The sequence below is a fragment of the Heloderma suspectum genome, chromosome 2 (genome assembly GCF_057233095.1).
Source record: "Heloderma suspectum isolate Gila_16-S chromosome 2, 16-S_ref, whole genome shotgun sequence".
Classification (NCBI taxonomy): Eukaryota; Metazoa; Chordata; class Lepidosauria; order Squamata; family Helodermatidae; genus Heloderma; species Heloderma suspectum.
The window spans coordinates 158,960,936-158,979,510 of record NC_139459.1 but is presented as its reverse complement, the minus strand read 5'-3'; the positions used below and the strand labels follow the sequence as shown (position 1 = coordinate 158,979,510).

Below are 18,575 nucleotides of genomic sequence, written 5' to 3'. Positions count from 1 at the left end.
TGTGGACGCAATGCATATGGAGAGCTTTGATGCTGAACCACTGTACAACAATGTGGATAATGAAGGAGCAAGATCCGGTTTGATAGCCCTTTTAAAAGAAAATTACCGTTTGATTAATTGTTATGGCTTCAGTATTGAAGACAGTGATGGAATGATAGCTGCATGGTTACAGCGTAATATTATTTCGCTTTAATGATGAATATTTTTCACAGAAATGTGGTTTAGAAATGGGAAATTGATTGGCACCGTTATTGGCCATTTCATATATGGACTCAATTGAAAAGTACTGTACTGATTGTGACATCTTCCTGTATCACTGTTCTATAAATATTATAATTATAGCACATATAGTGACAGAAACAGATAAAGTGTTTGATAAATGGTCGGTATTAAATTAACACGTGAGCAGACAAATGTAGATAGTTGGCTTCCCTTTTCAGATGTGTAATTAAAGATCTGTAATGGGCAGTTTGTAACAAGGTGGTATAGGAAACATATGAAAATTCTATTATAGAATTGTAACTCTGCATACCCTGTGCTAGTGAAAAGGCAGGTAGTAAAGAACATGATTCAGAAAGCTGTTGAGGTGTCTACAATTAATTATGCTAAGGAGTCAAAACAAAAGGCGTAAAACTGGCAGAAGCTAATGGCTATAGGTTACCAGTTCCAGGTGTTAGGAGTGTGAGGTATACCAGAGGGCTGCCTGTTTTGAAAATCCCATTTGGAGTTTAACTCTTTTTATATTGGTGAAACTGAAAAATTTCTTCCAAAACGATATAAGGAGCACTTGGCTGATATTCAGCATAATGAAACACATGCTAGACCTTGGTGCCTTCATACGAGGGAGAAACATGCTGGGAGAGCAACTTCAGTGATCTCTGTGCTAGCAGATGAACGGAGGTCCATTTCTGGGGGTGCGTTTCTGGGTTGAAGATTTGTAGGAACTATGATTGGTTGGGTCTCATATGGAGACGTGCTAGCGGTTACTGAGGTGGCGGCGGCCGTAAGCCCGAGAAGGCACTGGATGCTGATTGCTCGGCACTGACGGGTGGCCCTCAGTTTCCATGAGAGGTGTCATGGGATATCCGCTCTGTCTGTGGTTAATTAGGTGTGGGCTCAAGTAGAGTCGAGAATTGCCCCTATGAACTGTCAGGTTCAAGATGGGGTGAGACCGGATTTTTCTTTGCTGATCTGCAGGCAAACTGATTCCAGAAGCATAAGGCCTACGTTGATGTTGATACTGAGGTGCTGGTAAGAGGGAGCTACAAAGAGCCAGTTGTCTATGTAGGGGAAGATGCCACCACCACTGCCATAACTTTGTGAAGACTCTCAGACCTGTGGCGAGGCTGAAAGGGAGACGTAAAGTTGGGGGTAACAATCGATGAAGGCTCATGCACTGCCACGGAGAGAACAGCTCTAACAGCACCCAATAACAGTCTCCACAAACATGTTGGATGAAAGCCAGACCTTGAAGTACATGGTCTTCGATGTCTATATACTAATGCCCAGAGTATGGGAAACAAACAGAATGAACTTGAACTCCTAATACAGGAGGGAAATTATGACTTGATAGGTGTAACTGAGACTTGGTGGGATGACTCTCATGATTGGAATACAGCAATTGAAGGATATAACTTGTTCTAAAAGAACAGGAGGAACAGAAAGGGAGGTGGGGTTGCACTATCTGTCAAAAATATATATCTCTGCACAGAAATACAGGAGGATGAGCTTGGTAGCCCCATCGAGAGCATCTGGGTTAATATAAATGGAGCAAAGAATAAAAGGAACATGGTGGTCGGAGTCTACTTCCAGCCACCTAATCAAGGAGAAGACGAGGATGAAACTTTTGAAAAGCAAATTGCCAATGTTTCAAGGAAGCATGATGTAGCAGTAATGAGGGACTTCAATTTCCCCGATATTTGTTGGGAGACAAATTCTGCAAAACATGGCCCTTCCAAGAAATTCCTAACTTGTGTTGCAGATAACTTCCTCCTACAGAAAGTAGAGAAAGGAACTATAAGATTGGCTATCCTTGACTTGATCCTAACCAACACAGATGACTTAGTGGATAAAGTAGCAGTTACAGGAACTCTGGGAGAAAGCAACCATGTTATACTTGAGTTCTTGGTTCTAAAGGAACCAAAAGCTGAGTGTAGCCAAATGTGTACCCTGGATTTTAGGAAAGCTGATTTTCATAAACTCAGAACAATGATCAGTAAGGTCCCATGGCAAGCGACTCTAAAGAGAAAAGGAGTCCAAGATGGGTGGGAGTTTTTTAAAAAGGAAATTCTTAAGGCACAATTACAACATGAAATCACCAGAATGAAATGTAATAGGAATAAATGCCAAGTTCTGCACCTAGGAAAAAGAAACCAAATGCACAGTTACAAGATGGGGGAGACTTGGCTTAACAACACTACAAGTGAGAAAGATCTTGGAATTGTGGTAGATCACAAGCTGAATATGAGCCAACAATGTGATGTGGTTGCAAAAAAGGAAAATGCTATTTTGGGCTGCATTAATAGAAGCATAACTTCCAAATCCGGGAAGTACTAGTTCAGAAGAGATGACTTTATACATGGACTTCACCAGATGGTTGACACCGAAATCAGACTGACTACATCCTTTGTAGCCAAAGGTGGCGGACATCGATGCAGTCGGTAAAAACAAGACCTGGAGCTGATTGTAGTTCAGATCACGAACTTCTTATTGCACAATTTAGAATCAGACTAAAGATAATAGGGAAGACCCACAGATCAGTTAGAACAATGAAGGACAAGAGACCTCTTCCAGAAAATTAGAAACATCGGAGGTAAGTTCCAGGCAAAAATGGGTATGATCAAAAACAAAGATGGCAAGGACCTAACAGAAGCAGAAGAGATCAAGAAAAGGTGGCAGGAATATAGGGAAGATCTGTATAGGAAGGATAATAATATCGGGGATAGATTTGATGGTGTGATCAGTGAGCTAGAGCCAGGCATCCTGAAGAGTGAGGTTGAATGGGCCTTAAGAAGCGTTGCTAATAACAAGGCAGCAGGAGATGACGGTATCCCAGCTGAACTGTTTAAAATCTTGCAAGATGATGCTATCAAGGTGATGCATGCCATATGCCAGCAAATTTGGAAAACACAAGAATGGCAAACAGATTGGAAAAAATCAACTTATATCCCCATACCAAAAAAGGGAAGCACCAAAGAATGTTCAAACTATCGAACAGTGGCACTTATTTCACATGCCAGTAAGGTAATACTCAAGATCTTGCAAGCTAGACTCCAGCAATTCATGGAACAAGAATTGCCAGATGTACAAGCTGGGTTTCAAAAACGCAGAGGAACTAGAGACCATATTGCCAATATCCGCTGGATAATGGAGAAAGCCAGGGAGTTTCAGAAAAACATCTATTTCTGTTTCATTGACTATTCTAAAACCGTTGACTGTGTGGATCATAACAAATTGTGGCAAGTTCTTGGTGGTATGGGGATACCATGTCATCTTGTCTGCCTCCTGAGGAACCTGTACAACGACCAAGTCGCAACGGTAAGAACAGACCACAGAACAACGGACTGGTTTAAGATTGGGAAAGGAGTACGGCAGGGCGGTATACTCTCACCCTACCTATTCAACCTGTACGCAGAACACATCATGCGACGTGCTGGGCTTGATGAAGCCAAGGCTGGGGTTAAAATCGCTGGAAGAAACATTAACAATCTCAGATATGCAGATGATACCACTTTGATGGCTGAAAGCGAGGGTGAGCTGAGGAACCTCATGATGAAGGTGAAAGAAGAAAGTGCAAAAGCTGGGTTGCAGTTAAACCTCAAAAAAACCAAGATTATGGCAGCTAGCTTGATTGATAACTGGCAAATAGAGGGAGAAAACGTGGAAGCAGTGACAGACTTTGTCTTTCTAGGCGCAAAGATTACTGCAGACGCTGACTGCAGCCAGGAAATCAGAAGACGTTTACTTCTTGGGAGGACAGCAATGACAAATCTTGATAAAATAGTGAAGAGCAGAGACATCACACTGACAACAAAGGTCCGCATAGTTAAAGCAATGGTCTTCCCCGTAGTAACCTATGGCTGTGAGAGCTGGACCATAAGGAAGGCTGAGCGAAGGAAGATAGATGCTTTTGAACTGTGGTGCTGGAGGAAAATTCTGAGAGTGCCTTGGACTGCCAGAAGATCAAACCAGTCCATACTCCAGGAAATCAAGCCAGACTGCTCACTTGAGGGAAGGATATTAAAGGCAAAACTGAAGTACTTTGGCCACATCATGAGAAGACAGGAGACCCTGGAGAAGATGCTGATGCTAGGGAAAGTGGAAGGCAAAAGGAAGAGGGGCCGACCAAGGGCAAGATGGATGGATGATATTCTGGAGGTGACGGACGCGACCTTGGGGGAGCGGGGGTGGTGACGGCCAACAGGAAGCTCTAGCGTGGGCTGGTCCATGAAGTCACGAAGAGTCGGAAGTGACTGACCAAATAAACAACAACAACAAACTAGTTCCCCTGTACTCAGCACTGGTTAGGCCTCATCTGGAGTACTGTGTCCAGTTCTGGGCACTGCACTTGAAGAAGGATGCAGACAAGCTGGAAAGGGTTCAGAGGAGGGCAACAAAGATGATCAGGGGACTGGAAACAAAAGCCTGTGAAGAGAAACTGAAAGAACTGGGCATGTTTAGCCTTGAGAAGACTGAGGGGAAATATGATAGCGCTCTTAAGTACCTGAAAAGTTGTCACAGAGAGGAAGGCCAGGATCTCTTCTCAATCATCCCAGAATGCAGGACACGGAATAATGGGCTCAAGTTACAGGAAGCCAGATTCTGGCTGAACATCAGGAGAAACTTCCTGACTGTTAGAGCAATACGACAATGGAACCAATTACCTAGGGAGGTAGTGGGCAATCCCACACTGGAGGCGTTCAAGATGAGGCTGGACAGCCATCTGTCAGGGATGCTCTGACTTAGATTCCTGCACTGAGCAGGGGGTTGGACTCGATGGTCTTATAGGCCCCTTCCTACTCTACGATTCTGTGATTCTATGAACTGAAAGATCTTGTTGCCCAGGGGGAATCAGAGGAAAGATCGAGAAGCAGGGCATATAGAGACACAGAAGTAAGTGATGCAAAAATCTATTGTGGTGAACCAGTCTACCTGCCATTGTTGGTACAAGGGGGATGGCCGAAGCTATAATTACAGCAAGGGCTGATACTCCTGATACTCGGGATGGTTGTCATGAAGTGTTTTCTATAATAGGCTGTGCTGGGAGAAGTGGAGAGAGCCAGAGCTGGCTTCTTGCAAATGGATGCAGAGGCAGTATGCAGAGGGCGATTTAATGCAGCCATGTGTGCTGCTGTGAGGGATTTTTCCCATAATAGAGCATGGAGGCATGCCGTTCTGTCTCTCCTGGCCTGCTTTGTAAAGGCCTGGAAGTAGGCACAGGAGTCCACCCTGTGTGCCTCTCCAAGGCAGAGAAGGCAGCTGAAGTGTCTGTTGGTCAATGGTATCTTCCCGCCACAGTGGTACAATTTCTGAAGAAGACCTTGGAGGCCATAAGCCCCAAAGGGGCAATGAAGAAGAAAGAAAGAAAAACTCAGAGAAGATAGGAAAGGAAGTTAAAGGAGAAGGAAGAACTCTGTTCAGCATCCCAGGGGAGACAGCAGGATTTTTAGTTATTTTTTTCCCTGAGGTGAGAGGAGGTTCCAAATGCTGCTAGTTGCTGCAGCAGATGAAAAGGAACTAAGAGGCAGGTGGGAGCCATGCCTGGAGTGTGCACAGAGGACGTGGGTGGGACTCCCATCTAAAACTCTGTTTAGCTCTAGAATGTTCCGAATGACTGTTCTGCACAGGCGCAAAACCCATATGTGTGAGTCACGGAGACCATGAAGAAGAATATTTCATTATTCTTTTGCAGGACAGCACATCCAGCAGTAGAAAACCTATGACAACAAATCACTCTGTGCAGATCTCCCCTCTAATATCTAACTCTGCCCAATTTGCAGTGTCTTTTATGATGCATTTCTATAGCTGCTAGCAAATACAGAGGATTTTAAACCTGCAAGAGAAAAGACTAATCTAAGGTCTTTAATGCAGCTAAGGATTTATTGATGCATGGTAACACAGTGCAATAAATTTGTTGTAATCTGTATTGGGATACAAAACTGAATTAGAAAATAGGAAGAAACACCCTGTATTAAACCTTCCAATTATGGTTAGAAATAAACCCTTCTGAACAGGCTGATCTTTTATCTCAGTGCACTTAAAATACATCTTGACATTAAAATAACTGATAAACCTATGAACCTGCCTGAGAGAAGCCCGCCAACCTCAACCAGAGCCTGAGGATACTAGCACACCACAGCCACTCCCACATCATCACAGCCTGAGTTTGCTAAAACAGGTGGGGCCCTTTAAGAGAGAAAGCTACAGTCAGGATGGAGGTGGGGCCGGCCAGCCTAAATGCAGCCAAAGTCTTATTTGAGCCTTGTCTTGCTTTGCTCCTTGCTGGAGCAACATACAGTCAAGCCTGTTTGGCTTCCAGCCCCAGCATCACTTGGAGCTTTTCGTGGCACCGATCTATTCCTGTGTGGCTTCCCTGTGAAACCTGACCCACCCAGATCCCTGCTCAAGATCTGAACCATAGTAGAACCCTGCAACCCAAGCTACAGCAGTGCCCAGTGATGTGAATGAAGTGCTTGCCACCAAAGGGCCTTAACAAGACCCTCAGCCTGAAATGAGAGGGAGAAAAACTTTTTTCAAAGTAACAAACACAAGCTGCCAATATAATGGACAATTCCCCCAGTGGTGGGATGTACATTTTGAGATCCCCCAAGAATCTGTATTGGGACTGGTGCTTTTTAACTTGTTTATAAATGATCTGGCGTTAAGGCTGAGCAATGAGGTGGCCAAGTGACACCAAATTATTCAGGGTAGTAAAAACAAAAAGGGATTGCAAGGTTGCTCCAAAAGGATCTCTGCGAACAGGGGTGAATGGATGGTGTGAAGTGAAGCACACTGGGGCAACGAATCCTTCGTCACTTGTGTATGATGAGGTCTGAGCTGGCGGAGACTAACCAGGAAAGAGATCTTGGGGCTGTGGTGGATAGCTCAATTAAAACATCAACCCAGTATGTGGCATCTGTGAAAAATGCAAATTCTATGACAGCAATCATTAGGAAAGGGATAAAAAAAAATAAAACAGCCAATATCAGAATGCCTTTATACAAATTTATAGTGCAACCACACTTGGAATACGTTTTATAGTTCTGATTGGTGCATCTCATAAAGGATACTGAAGAGCTGGAAAAAGGACAGAAAAGGGCAGTGAAATGATCAGGGGGTGGAACAAATTCCATGTGAGAAATGTATCATTTGGGCCTATTTAGTTTAGAAGAAAGGAGAGGGGGGACATGGTAGACGTGCATACAACTATACACGGTGTCAAGCCGTGGTCTCCAAAGTGGGGTGCGCAAGACAAGCTGCCACTGTGTACAATGATGGCGGTGGCAGAGGCAGCAGGATGGAAGAGGAGCTGAGTGGAAAGCTCCATGGCATTTCTCTCTCGGCTCCAGTCCTATCCTGCCTCTGCCACGGCCACTGAGAACAACTGTGCCGGTCTCTGCCAGGCATGACAGAAGAAGGCGCAGTTGGTTGCTTGGCCGTGGCACTGGAGCAGCTGCCACCCTGCCAAAGGAGAGGAAATTTGTGATGACAAGTGGCTGTCAGTAATATGCTACCTAGCAGATATTTTTGAAAAAATAAACACATTAATCTGTCCCTTCAAGGAAAAGGTGATGTTTTAACAATGAGCGAGAAAACTGCTTTTCGAAAGAAACTCATGCTATGGAGAGAGCATTTGGAAAATGGATATTTGGAAATGTTTCCATCAGTGTATGATCTTGTTGCTAAAAACGATGTAAGTGTGTCACCTGTAAAAACTAATAAATAAAATAAATGATTTTTAAAAATATTGTTTATTTCATCTTTATCTCATCCTTCCATAATTTCTATTTTTGTGTATGTTTGATAATGTGCATAATATATTACTGTGGTAGTCCATGTACATCATATATAAATAAATATAAATATATTGGGGGTGCATGCTCAAAAAATTTTTACTGATGGGGTGTGCGATCAAAAAAGTTTTGGGACCACTGGTGTAGAGCACGGGTAGGGAGACTTAAGGCTTGAGGGTTCAAATTTGTTTTTCACTAAAACCCAAAGGTCCATCAGTTGGGGCCAGGTGCAAAATAGCGGTTCAGGAAGGAAGTCAGAATTGAGAAACAAGGTGCCTCTAAGCATATGATCAGCCCAGGAATTAGTTTTCGGTACCAGAACTGATGCTTGCACACAAATCCTTTTTAAAAAAAGCTACTTCTGATTTAACTTAGGAGGGAAAAGAGGCCTTCTGTTTTCACTATTGTTAAACCATTAGAAGTCAGAAATCCTTTGTGATCTACTGGAAATCACCCATAGATCTACCAGTAGATTCCAATTTACCTTCTGTCCACCCTCGGAAAGAGAAAGTAGATAGAGTAAAGTTGCTATCTCAGACCATGCTCCAGTCCATTTAGGAACCAAATTGCCTAATTTTGTTAAATCTTTTGGCACTTGGAATATGAATATTTCATTTCTTAATGATGGCAGAGTTATTGGGAAAGTGGAGGAAGGCCTGTCAAGATTCTAGCATTTCAGTTGAAACAACAAAAAACTTGCCATTATATTCTGTTGATTAAAGATAATCATAATAATGTATATACAACTGCAAATATAGTTTCCAAATTTTTACTTTGAACTATACTGGAAGGATAGGATACTACAAATCAGGAATTTGACATTTTGGTTTTGGATTTGGTCCTTCCACAATTGGATTTGCAGGAAAACGAACTACTTGCAGAGCAGGTGGAAGAGGTTTAAGTGTGTTATTGAGAACATGTGAAATACGAAAGCTCCAGGAACAGATGGTTTTCCTATAGAATGGAGCACAGTTAGATTTTTTTTTTATTCCCAAGCTGTTTTGTCTTATAATAAGTAAGGCTTTTGAATCAGGAACTTTAACAGCCTCTTTATATGATACTTATATATTGGTTATTCCCAAACTTGGCAAAGATCACACCAACTGTGCAAATTATAGGTCAATTGCTTTAATCAATGTGGCAGTTCAATACTAATCAAAAATAATGGCAACTCTTGCTAATACACTTCAACATTAGTATATCCTGAATATTAAAATAATGGATTAAGCCTTGATTATTTCACTTGATGCTGAAATAGTATTTGACAAATGTATTCCTATTCTCAACTCCCTCTTCTTTAAACATTTACCAATCCAGAAGAGGACTTTTCCTTTTATCCCCTGACTACTATGTTTATTCAGGTGCCTTTGGTAAGGAACTCTGTCAAATGCTTTTTCAAAGATCCAAATACACAGACTACTGAATCAACACTATCCACACATTCTCAAAGAGTAGTGAGTCAGGATTTACTTTTGCAGAAGCCAGGTTGATTCATTTTCAGCAAGATCTATTCTTCTATATGTGTGATAAAATTATCTTTAACAGGGCTCTCCACCAATTCACCCACAACAGATGTTAAACTAACTGGCCTGTAATGTCCTGGATTGCCCCTGGGTCCCCTTTTTCAAATTTTTCTTACAAGGGACAATTTTGTTTGAGGATGAACAACTTAACACTTGAGTTTTTAAAAAACTCTCAGATGGATAGACCGGGTGGTTGCTAATGTTTCAGTAAGGTCTAGAATTTCATCTCTTGTCACCACTATTTGCTTCAGTTCTTGAGAGTCCCTTCCTGAAAAAGTTCAGGCACTTCTAACTGCCTGACATCTTCCTCAGTGAAGATAAATGCAAAAGCACAGAACTTCTCTGCAATTTCCTTATCCTCCTTTAACACATCTTTAACTCCCTAACCTTTAACTCACACTGTTGTGCATGTCAGAATTCAATCTCATATGTATTTTCTCAAAGAATACTCCTACACACAAACATAAGAAAAATAGAAGTTCTGTAATATTTATACTATATTTCACCACACACAGTATGATGTGCGATAGCTTCTAAATGGCATGTGTGACTTCAAAGGGCACAAAAGCCCATTGTGACTAATTGTGTGCTAAAGCTTATCCCAGATTATGGTCATGCACTTGAAGACATGCAACAGGAATGCAAACGCCTTAGTTCATGACACACATCTCCAGATGGCATGCCAAAATCAGTGAACAGCAAATATAGATCCCCTGCCCCCAAGAACTAGGCTACCCTTTAATTTCCACATATTTACATTAGAGATTTGAGAGACTTGACTAAGATGCAGTAGTTTTAATAATAAGATTTAAGAGTTTGCGGTGACATTGGGATGATCAGTGAAATGTTAGCATCTGAGTTAGTGAAGATTGTTACAGGAAGAAATTGTGTACCAAGGAAAAGAGTGAAAGGCATGAATGTGGTCTCACCTGAAGCTGTTGGAACATTTGTCGGAGTTGAAGCAGCTGCTTGATTCCGAGCATGAGCAGGTATAAGGGTCGAAGCCAGGGATGGATTACTTGACAGCTCTAGAAGGGAGTTAAAGAAAGAATGCTTATAGCCAGCCTATAGGGAGAGTTTTTGCCAGCAGGTTCAGTGGGTCTCCTATTAAATGTAGCCATGAATGAAAGGAAGGTGTGTGGAAATGTCATGATCAGTATTTTCTTGCGCACTTCTAGAAAGGCTCAGTCACATGGCTATATTTTGTTTAAAAATCTATGTAGAAGATTCTGGTGTTCCTTCCCAAAGAAAAGAAACCATCATCTCAGTGTGAAACCGCTCAAATTCATTCAGGGAATGGTTGTGTTCCTTTACACTTTTGGTTTGATTGAAAAGATATTTCCATGTGGATATGTCTCCACAAATGGCCCAGATCTCTTTTCTTTTAATTTCAATTTGTCCCTTGTTGTCTTTGTACTACTTTTCATGTACTTATTCCTGTTATGTATCTACACCCCCCCACACCCACCCACCCACCCTCCTGCTTTTGGAATTGTGACCTAATTTAAAAAGAAAACACAGCATGCACAATTAAAGCAGTACACACCCCAATAATTTTGAGGGGAAGTGGGGATGATACTATGATACATGTCCATGGGATTGCGAAGCAGCTGGCAAGAGTTTCCCATCCCCTAAAATGAACAAGCTGAAGTAATAATGCTATTTGTGCTGTTTCCAACAAGAGTACAAAATGAACAGATGCAGACTTCCCCCGGGAATGTAGATTTCAAAAGAATATTTTAACTGCTTAATTATCATTATAGCATTCTTAGCCTCAAGGTACCAGGTAATATTACCCTGGGAAAAACTACAGTAGCCCCCGTTAAAATATTAACCATTTCTAGCTTAAAACTACTTTATTAACACAGATCACATTGTAGGGGATTACCTTTCATTCAGTTTTAGTTACACATTCAAATTATGATTGCATAAAACATTTCAGACTTGTTGAAATTAAATATCCATTCATAAGGTCTGTTATAAAGGTTAGGATTATGTTCTGTGCTAAATCCAGGGGTCTCTGGTTTGTTTAAATTTGTGTATAATTATTTAACAGGTTCTTTTACACCATGCCAATATGATTGTGTGTGATAATATAATCAGTTAACAAGAAATAGAGAAATGATTCAATTCAAGCTTGGAAGATTGAAGCATACTACTTGCTCCTTAGATCCTTGTCCATCTTGGCTTGTGAAATTTGCCAGAGCTGGGCTAGGTATCTGGACATCCAAGGTGGCCAATGCCTCCTTGAGGGAAGGTGAGGTTTCTGCAGCTTTGAAGGAAGCAGTGGTGAGGCCCTTGTTAATGAAACAAAATTCAGATGCAATGGTTTCGGATAACTATTTGTTCAGTCGTGTCTGATTCTTCGTGACCCCATGGACCATAGCATGCCAGGCCTTCCTGTCCTGCCCTCTCTCCCGCAGCGTGCTCAAGTCCATATTCATTGCATCGGGGATGCTATCTAGCCATCTCATCCTCTGCCGTCCCCTTCTCCTTTTGCCTTCAGTCTTTCCCAGCATCAGGGTCTTTTCCAGAGAGTTTTCTCTTTGCATTAGGTGGCCAAAATATTTCAGCTTCAGCTTTAGTATCTGTCCTTCCAATGAGCACTCAGGGTTGATTTCCTTTAGGATGGACTGATTTGACCTCCTTGCAGTCCAGGGGACTCATAAGAGTCTTCTCCAGCACCACAGTTCGAAAGCATCAATTCTTCGGCGCTCAGCCTTCCTTATAGTCCAGCTCTCACAGCCATATGTTACTACTGGGAAAACCATAGCTTTGATTATGCGAACCTTTGTCAGCAAGGTGATGTCTCTGCTTCTTACTGTGCTGTCTAGGTTTGCCATAGCTTTCCTCCCAAGGAGCAAGCATCTTTTAATTTCATGGCTACAGTCACCGTCTGCGGTGATCTTGGAGACCAAGAAAATAAAATCTGTCACTGCTTCCATTTCTTCCCCTTCTATATGCCAGGAAGTGATGGGGCCAGATGCCATGATCTTCGGTTTTTTAATGTTGAGTTTCAAACCAGCTTTTGCACTCTCCTGTTTCACCCTCAACAAGAGGCTCTTTAGATCCTCTTCGCTTTCTTGCCATTAGAGTGGTATCATCTGCGTATCTGAGGTTGTTGATAATTCTCCCGGCAATCTAATTCCGACCTGTGATTCATCCAACCCAGCATTTCTCATGATGTACTCTGCATATAAGTTAAATAAGCAGGGCGACAATATGCAGCCTTGTCGTACTCCTTTCCCAATTTTGAACCAATCGGTTGTTCCATCTCTGGTTCTTTCTGTTGCTTCTTGACTCGCGTACAGGTTTCTCAGGAGACAGGTAAGGTGGTCTGGTACCCCCATCTCTTTCAGAATTTGCCACAGTTTGTTGTGATCCACACAATCAAAGGCTTTAGCGTAGTCAATGAAACAGAAATAGACTTTTTCTGGAATTCTCTTGCTTTCTCCATGATCCAGCAAAAGTTGGCGATTTGATCTCTAGTTCCTCTGCCTCTTTGAAACCCAGCTTGTACTTCTGGTAGTTCTCGGTTCGCATACTGCTGAAGCCTAGCTTGTCCATTTTAGTTTGCTCATTCCCAAGATGTCAATGTTCAATCTTGCCATCTCATGTTTGACCACCTCCAGCTTACCTTGATTCATTGATCTGACATTCCAGGTTCCTAAACAATATTGTTCTTTACAGCATCGGACTTTCTTTTCACCACCAGACACATCCACAGCTGTCCTTTCGGCTTTGGCCCAGTCGCTTCACTCTTTCTGGCGCTACTTGGAAAATCCCTCTGCTCTTCCCCAGTAGTATATTGGACACCTTCCGACCTGAGGGGCTCATCTTCCGGCGTCATCTCTTTTCGCCTTGGGATACGTTCCATGGGGTTTTCTTGGCAAGAATACTGGAGTGGGTTGCCATTTCCTTCTCCAGTGGACCACATTTTGTCAGAACTCGCTGTCATGACCTGTCCGTCTCGGGTGGCCCTGCACGGCATAGCTTATGGCTTCACTGAGTTATGCAAGCCCCTTCGCCACAACAAGGCAGTGATCCATGAAGGGGGGATAACTATTGCCCAGTGTCAAATTTGCCATTCTTGGGCAAGTTGCAGGAGCATGTCCCTTACAACTTCAAGCAGTGTTGGATGATACTGATTATTGCAGGCTTTTAAGGAAGGCTCTGAAAACCTACTATTTTACTATGGCCTTCCTCAGATTATGTGTGTGTGTTTTTATTTTTGTGTTTTAGATTGTTATTTTTATGAAATTGTATCAGTCTATTTTATTGTTGCAAGCTCCTTTGGGAGGGCTCCTGCCCTGAAAGCTGCCTTGAAATATTTTAAATAAATAAATTATAATAATTTCAAGAGACATACGATTTAAGAGATTATTATCTGCCTTTATTTCAATTATCTCAATTAAGGAATAATATTATTATTGCTTATCATACATAAGATTGACATCAATGACTGGAAGTTTGGCATTTCTTAAAAATATTCACTTTTAAGTTTAGCTCATCTTTGAACAGACATTTTCCTCTCAGTTTTTTTGGTTTTTATTATAATGCATAGCAAACTGAATTGTAGTTTTCTATGTTGGGTTATTTGGCCATGCAGCATTCTACTGCATTTTGTAAAACATTTCCCCATATGGTATACCTTCCCACTCACCTTTTCTTTGATATTTGTGCATCGAATATTCTCTTTACCAACTCTACAAAGCTCTCAAAACGTTTACCTGTGCTCATGCTGAAAATATTTGACTTGACTCACTGTCCTCACTAAGTTCAGGTGCTGGAATAAATTGCAAACTAACCACCAAAGGCCAAGAACAATGTAGCTGTCTATCATATAGGGTTAGTTTACTTCAATTTCTGAACTGCAAGTTTTCCTTCTTTACTTTCGAATTTGCCTTGCTAAGTAAAATAAACAACTAACTGTGAGCTTAACTTTCAGCTTTAGGTAGTCAAGGTAACAGTATTCAGTAGGGCTGTGCACTGCTTCGGTCCAAAGACCAAATAACGAGGCAAAGTGGGCTGATTTGGAGGTGCCTTGTCTTGCTACAAAGCAGATCAGAACAGCACTGAGTTGCCTCGAACTGAAGCAGGTCACCTATGAGGCACCTTGGTCCGCCTTGTATATTCAGAGCTCTTCTTATGCCTTCTGAGCAGCTCAGACGGGCTGTCTCCAAAATGTATCGATTTGTGAAAGATCACGTGGAGCAGGAGGAGGAGGGAGGAGGGAAGGCGAGAGGAGACGGAGGTGTCAAATGTATCAATTTGAGAGAGATCTAGCCACCAGGAGGGGCAGGGGAAGGGGATAGGAGACGGAGGAGGGAGGAAGTGATCTCTGCTGTGAGTGAGCCTCCATTTGCTCATTGTGAAAGAGGTGGTGTTACTGGAGAGAAGTAGAAGCTAGAGCAGTGGTCTCCAAAGTGGGGTGCACGCACCACAGGAGGGGCACAAGACGATCCATTGGGGCGAGCGAGCCACCTGATAACTGAGCAGACTCCCACTGCCCTGATGAGCTGTCACTGTGTGCAATGACGGGGTGGCGGCGGCAACAGTAGGATGGGATGGGAGCTGAGAGGGAAGGTCCATAGCATTTCTCTCTCGGCTCCAGTCCTATCCTGCCTCTGCTACGGCAACTGTGCCAGTCTCTGCCAGGAATGGCAGGAAGCCTTAGCCTTCCCACTCTCCTTTGGAAGAATGAAGCCGAGAAGAAAGCGCATGCTATGACAGCTATGTCAGTGTCCCCACCCCGCCCCACCCTTCTGTAATAGGTTTACCATTCATTCTTGTTGTTTATTTAAAAATCCAGAAAATTTCACTGTGGTTGCTTCTCCCTGCCCCCCCCACCCCTTTTCAATTCTACCTCAACCATTAGTTTGCCCTTACTTTGATTCTGTCTAGTTTTTTTTTAATAGTACTTTCCTTGTTCTTAGCTCCCCTCCGCTTCCCCTTCTTAATTCCTGTATTCCCTCCCTTCCCATTTTTGATCTCTTTTCCCGAAAAAGTAATATTTTTTTTTAAAAAAAACCTTTCTCTTCTGTTAGAATTATAGTTAGTCTCTCCCCGCCCCCCGCTTTGCTTGTAGTTTAGTGTTTGCTTTGCTTTTCCTCATGTGTGTGTGTGTGCTTGTGTTGCGTGGACAAGCAAATAGTATGTGTCAAAGGAGTACACAGTCCACATTTCCAAAAACAGTGGGCAAAGGACTACACACATTAACAGTTATTATTTAAATATTATAATACCACACTGTGTGTTGCAAAGCAAGCAAGCCCAATATGAGGCCTCTTCAGGGTCTTGGCAGGGGCTGAAGTGGACAAGGTGCTGCTGTGCCCTCCTGGCAGGGTTGCTGTGTTGCTTCCTGCCTCTGTCAATCCAGCAGACAACTGTTGTTGTTCTTCGTTAAAGTCAATGTGCCCACTTGGCAGGGTTGCTGTCTTTGTTTGCTTCCTGCCTACCAGCCAGTGTTTTCCCAGGCAATTCAGCCAAAGAGACCCTGGGGTTATTGACTGTGAATAGGGAAGTAGTACTATTTGCCCTTCAAAGAAACCTACAGCCAAGTTTAGGGATAGTGACCTCACTGCTTCAACACCTAACTTGATTATCCATTTATGAACTTTGGTTTGAGTTTCTGAGAACAGCACATTTTACCTGCGCCTTGCACAAAAACTAGTGGGCCAAACTGTCTGAGATTTGGCAGATGGGATGCCCTCCAGGGGCGCAGATTTCAAGCACTTCTGTGGAAACAGTGAAAAGTTATAGCTCTTTGCTTTGAGAGTTTTTGTGGGGGGGGGGATCAAATTTTAACTCCACCCAGCACAAAAACCACTGGACCAAACTGTCTGAAATTTGGCAGGTGGAGTCCCCTCCAGGATGGCTGAGGGTTCCCCAAATTTCATGTATGTATCATAAAAACTGAAAACGTTACAGCCATTTGTGTTTCCCCATGCAAGTTAATGGGGAAACACCCCAAACAAGTGATCCGGACATCCAAATCTCGCTTTGGATCCAGACCTGAGTTGAAATGGAGGAGGTCCAAATCAGTCAGAAGCAGAGCAGGGTCACTTCAGAAGGATACATCTGAAGCGATATCTGAAGTGGAGCAGGAGGTCTGGGCACAGCCCTAGTATACAGGTTCAAGTTTAGGTGGTTGCTGAATTTAAAATAAGCAGAACCATACCACTACAAAACGATTACAAAAATATGGTCCGGTAATTTTAGTAAGTATAATAATAATTTAGCTATTGAAAAATAAACAATACTTATTTTTTTGAGCGCTCTTTACATATCTAAAGTCACTCTGTTGCTTTAGGACAGCCATCCCCAACTGGTGCCTAACTGATGCCCTCCACATATTTTGGACTTCAACTCCCACCAGCCTCAGGCAGCATGGTCAATGGTCTGGAATGCTGGGTACTGGAGACCGAAACTTCTGTGGGGCACCAGGCTGGGGAGGGCTGCTTTAGGAACATAAAGAAGGCTTTAGGTTCCTAAATTTGTATTATGTATAACTTGGTTTGCTCATAAAATTATTATATCTAAAAACTTTAAAAAGTAAACTCAGTAAATTTATAATTATTGGCTGAATAAACTATACTTTTACATTTAATATACCAAACATGATAATTTTGTGAGCAAACCAAGATATGCGTAACATATTTTAGGTTCCCATTTAAAGGCCTGCCAGAAAAAACACCAGCAAGTTGTCCCTGAAACATCTGAATTATCCTAGAAGCCAGAAGAAGCAGGAAGAAGTGGTGGCAGAGGAAGACTGGTGTACACCATCTGTTCCTATTTGTAAGGACGTTTAAGGAAATTCTTAAACCTGCCCTTCTGTGTGGGGTGGAGTCTAGGGAAATCTGATCTGAAGGAAAAGCTACTGAGAGTTATTTAGCTGGGAAAGACTGAGCGTAGGAAAGGTGAGTAACCATATTTAATTTAAGAACCTTTAATCAATCTCAACCTATTATTTGAAGAATGACATTTTATCCGATTTTGTAAATACTTTCCATTAATGAACATCTTATTTTTTGTTCATTTTGAAAGGTGGTCTCTAGTGATAGTGTCGATCTCATGCATTTGCCATAGGAACCAGGGTACTGAGTTTCTTTTAGGTTGATAGGGTTTATTCTAGTGATACCAGTTAAAAGGTTTTATAGCTGAGGCAGGATTCCCTAGGATGACGTCTAGCTGAGAACTTTATTAAAACCCGTGGCAGTGAGTTCTAACTCTAAAATGTAATTTAAAAAAGAAAAGACACATAGGTGGGATAATCCACATGCTATTCAGTTGCATCTGGTGACTGTGGCGGGATAACCTACAGTGTTTTTTTCATGTGTGGGTTTTAGATTAGAATGACATTACTTGATTGCTACAGCATCTAACCAGAATAAGCCCAGAACACCGGCCTCTATAGAACAAAATGCAAATTGTCAAGAATGCACATTTTCTTCCATTATTATGATATGGTGACTCTCCTCACACGTTGGAAACTGAACATAAATGTCTATCAGTAAAAGATACTCTGGATCAATAATTTTAATAAGGAATGGAAGAAATAATTATGCTGGGAATCTTACAGAGAGGATTAAATAAACACTTTCCCCCATGGCTTCATTATTTCCAGACATTTTTCATGCGTAATCTTTCTATAAAAGTCTTATCATACAGTTTTTAGAAATCATTTCCAGGGGAGTAAAGGCTGGGTAACAACATATACCTTGTCTTAAATTTTAGAAGAAAATATTTCATAATCCAAAACTGTTCAATTTTTTCAGGAAAAAACAAAAATGGTCCTCAGCAAACAAACCATTTCCCCCTGAACTTTGATGGGTTTTTTTCCAGGCCTTCACCTCTCTAAACAGAGGGCCTCCGTTGACAGACGCTTCCAGTCCAAATCTTGGTATTGAATGGGATTTGATTCAGGTGAGTCACCTGAAGTTCAAGTGCTTTCCCAAGACACCCTTTGAGATATTGACCAGGTCTGCACATAATGACAACCCATTGGTTAAACAACCAATGCATGGGGGGAGAGTGCATT

General features: G+C 42.1%; 1 protein-coding gene across 3 annotated transcripts in view; it reads right to left on the bottom strand.

The window, feature by feature from the left end:
* Nucleotides 1-18,575, bottom strand: part of GSK3B (glycogen synthase kinase 3 beta) — a 247,018-nt gene that overhangs the window by 38,056 nt on the left and 190,387 nt on the right. For all 3 annotated transcript variants that reach the window (XM_084835390.1, XM_084835391.1, XM_084835389.1), the window contains one exon: nucleotides 10,465-10,563. In XM_084835390.1, the coding sequence (XP_084691516.1) occupies nucleotides 10,465-10,563 (99 nt within the window). The remainder of the gene's footprint in view (nucleotides 1-10,464; nucleotides 10,564-18,575) is intronic.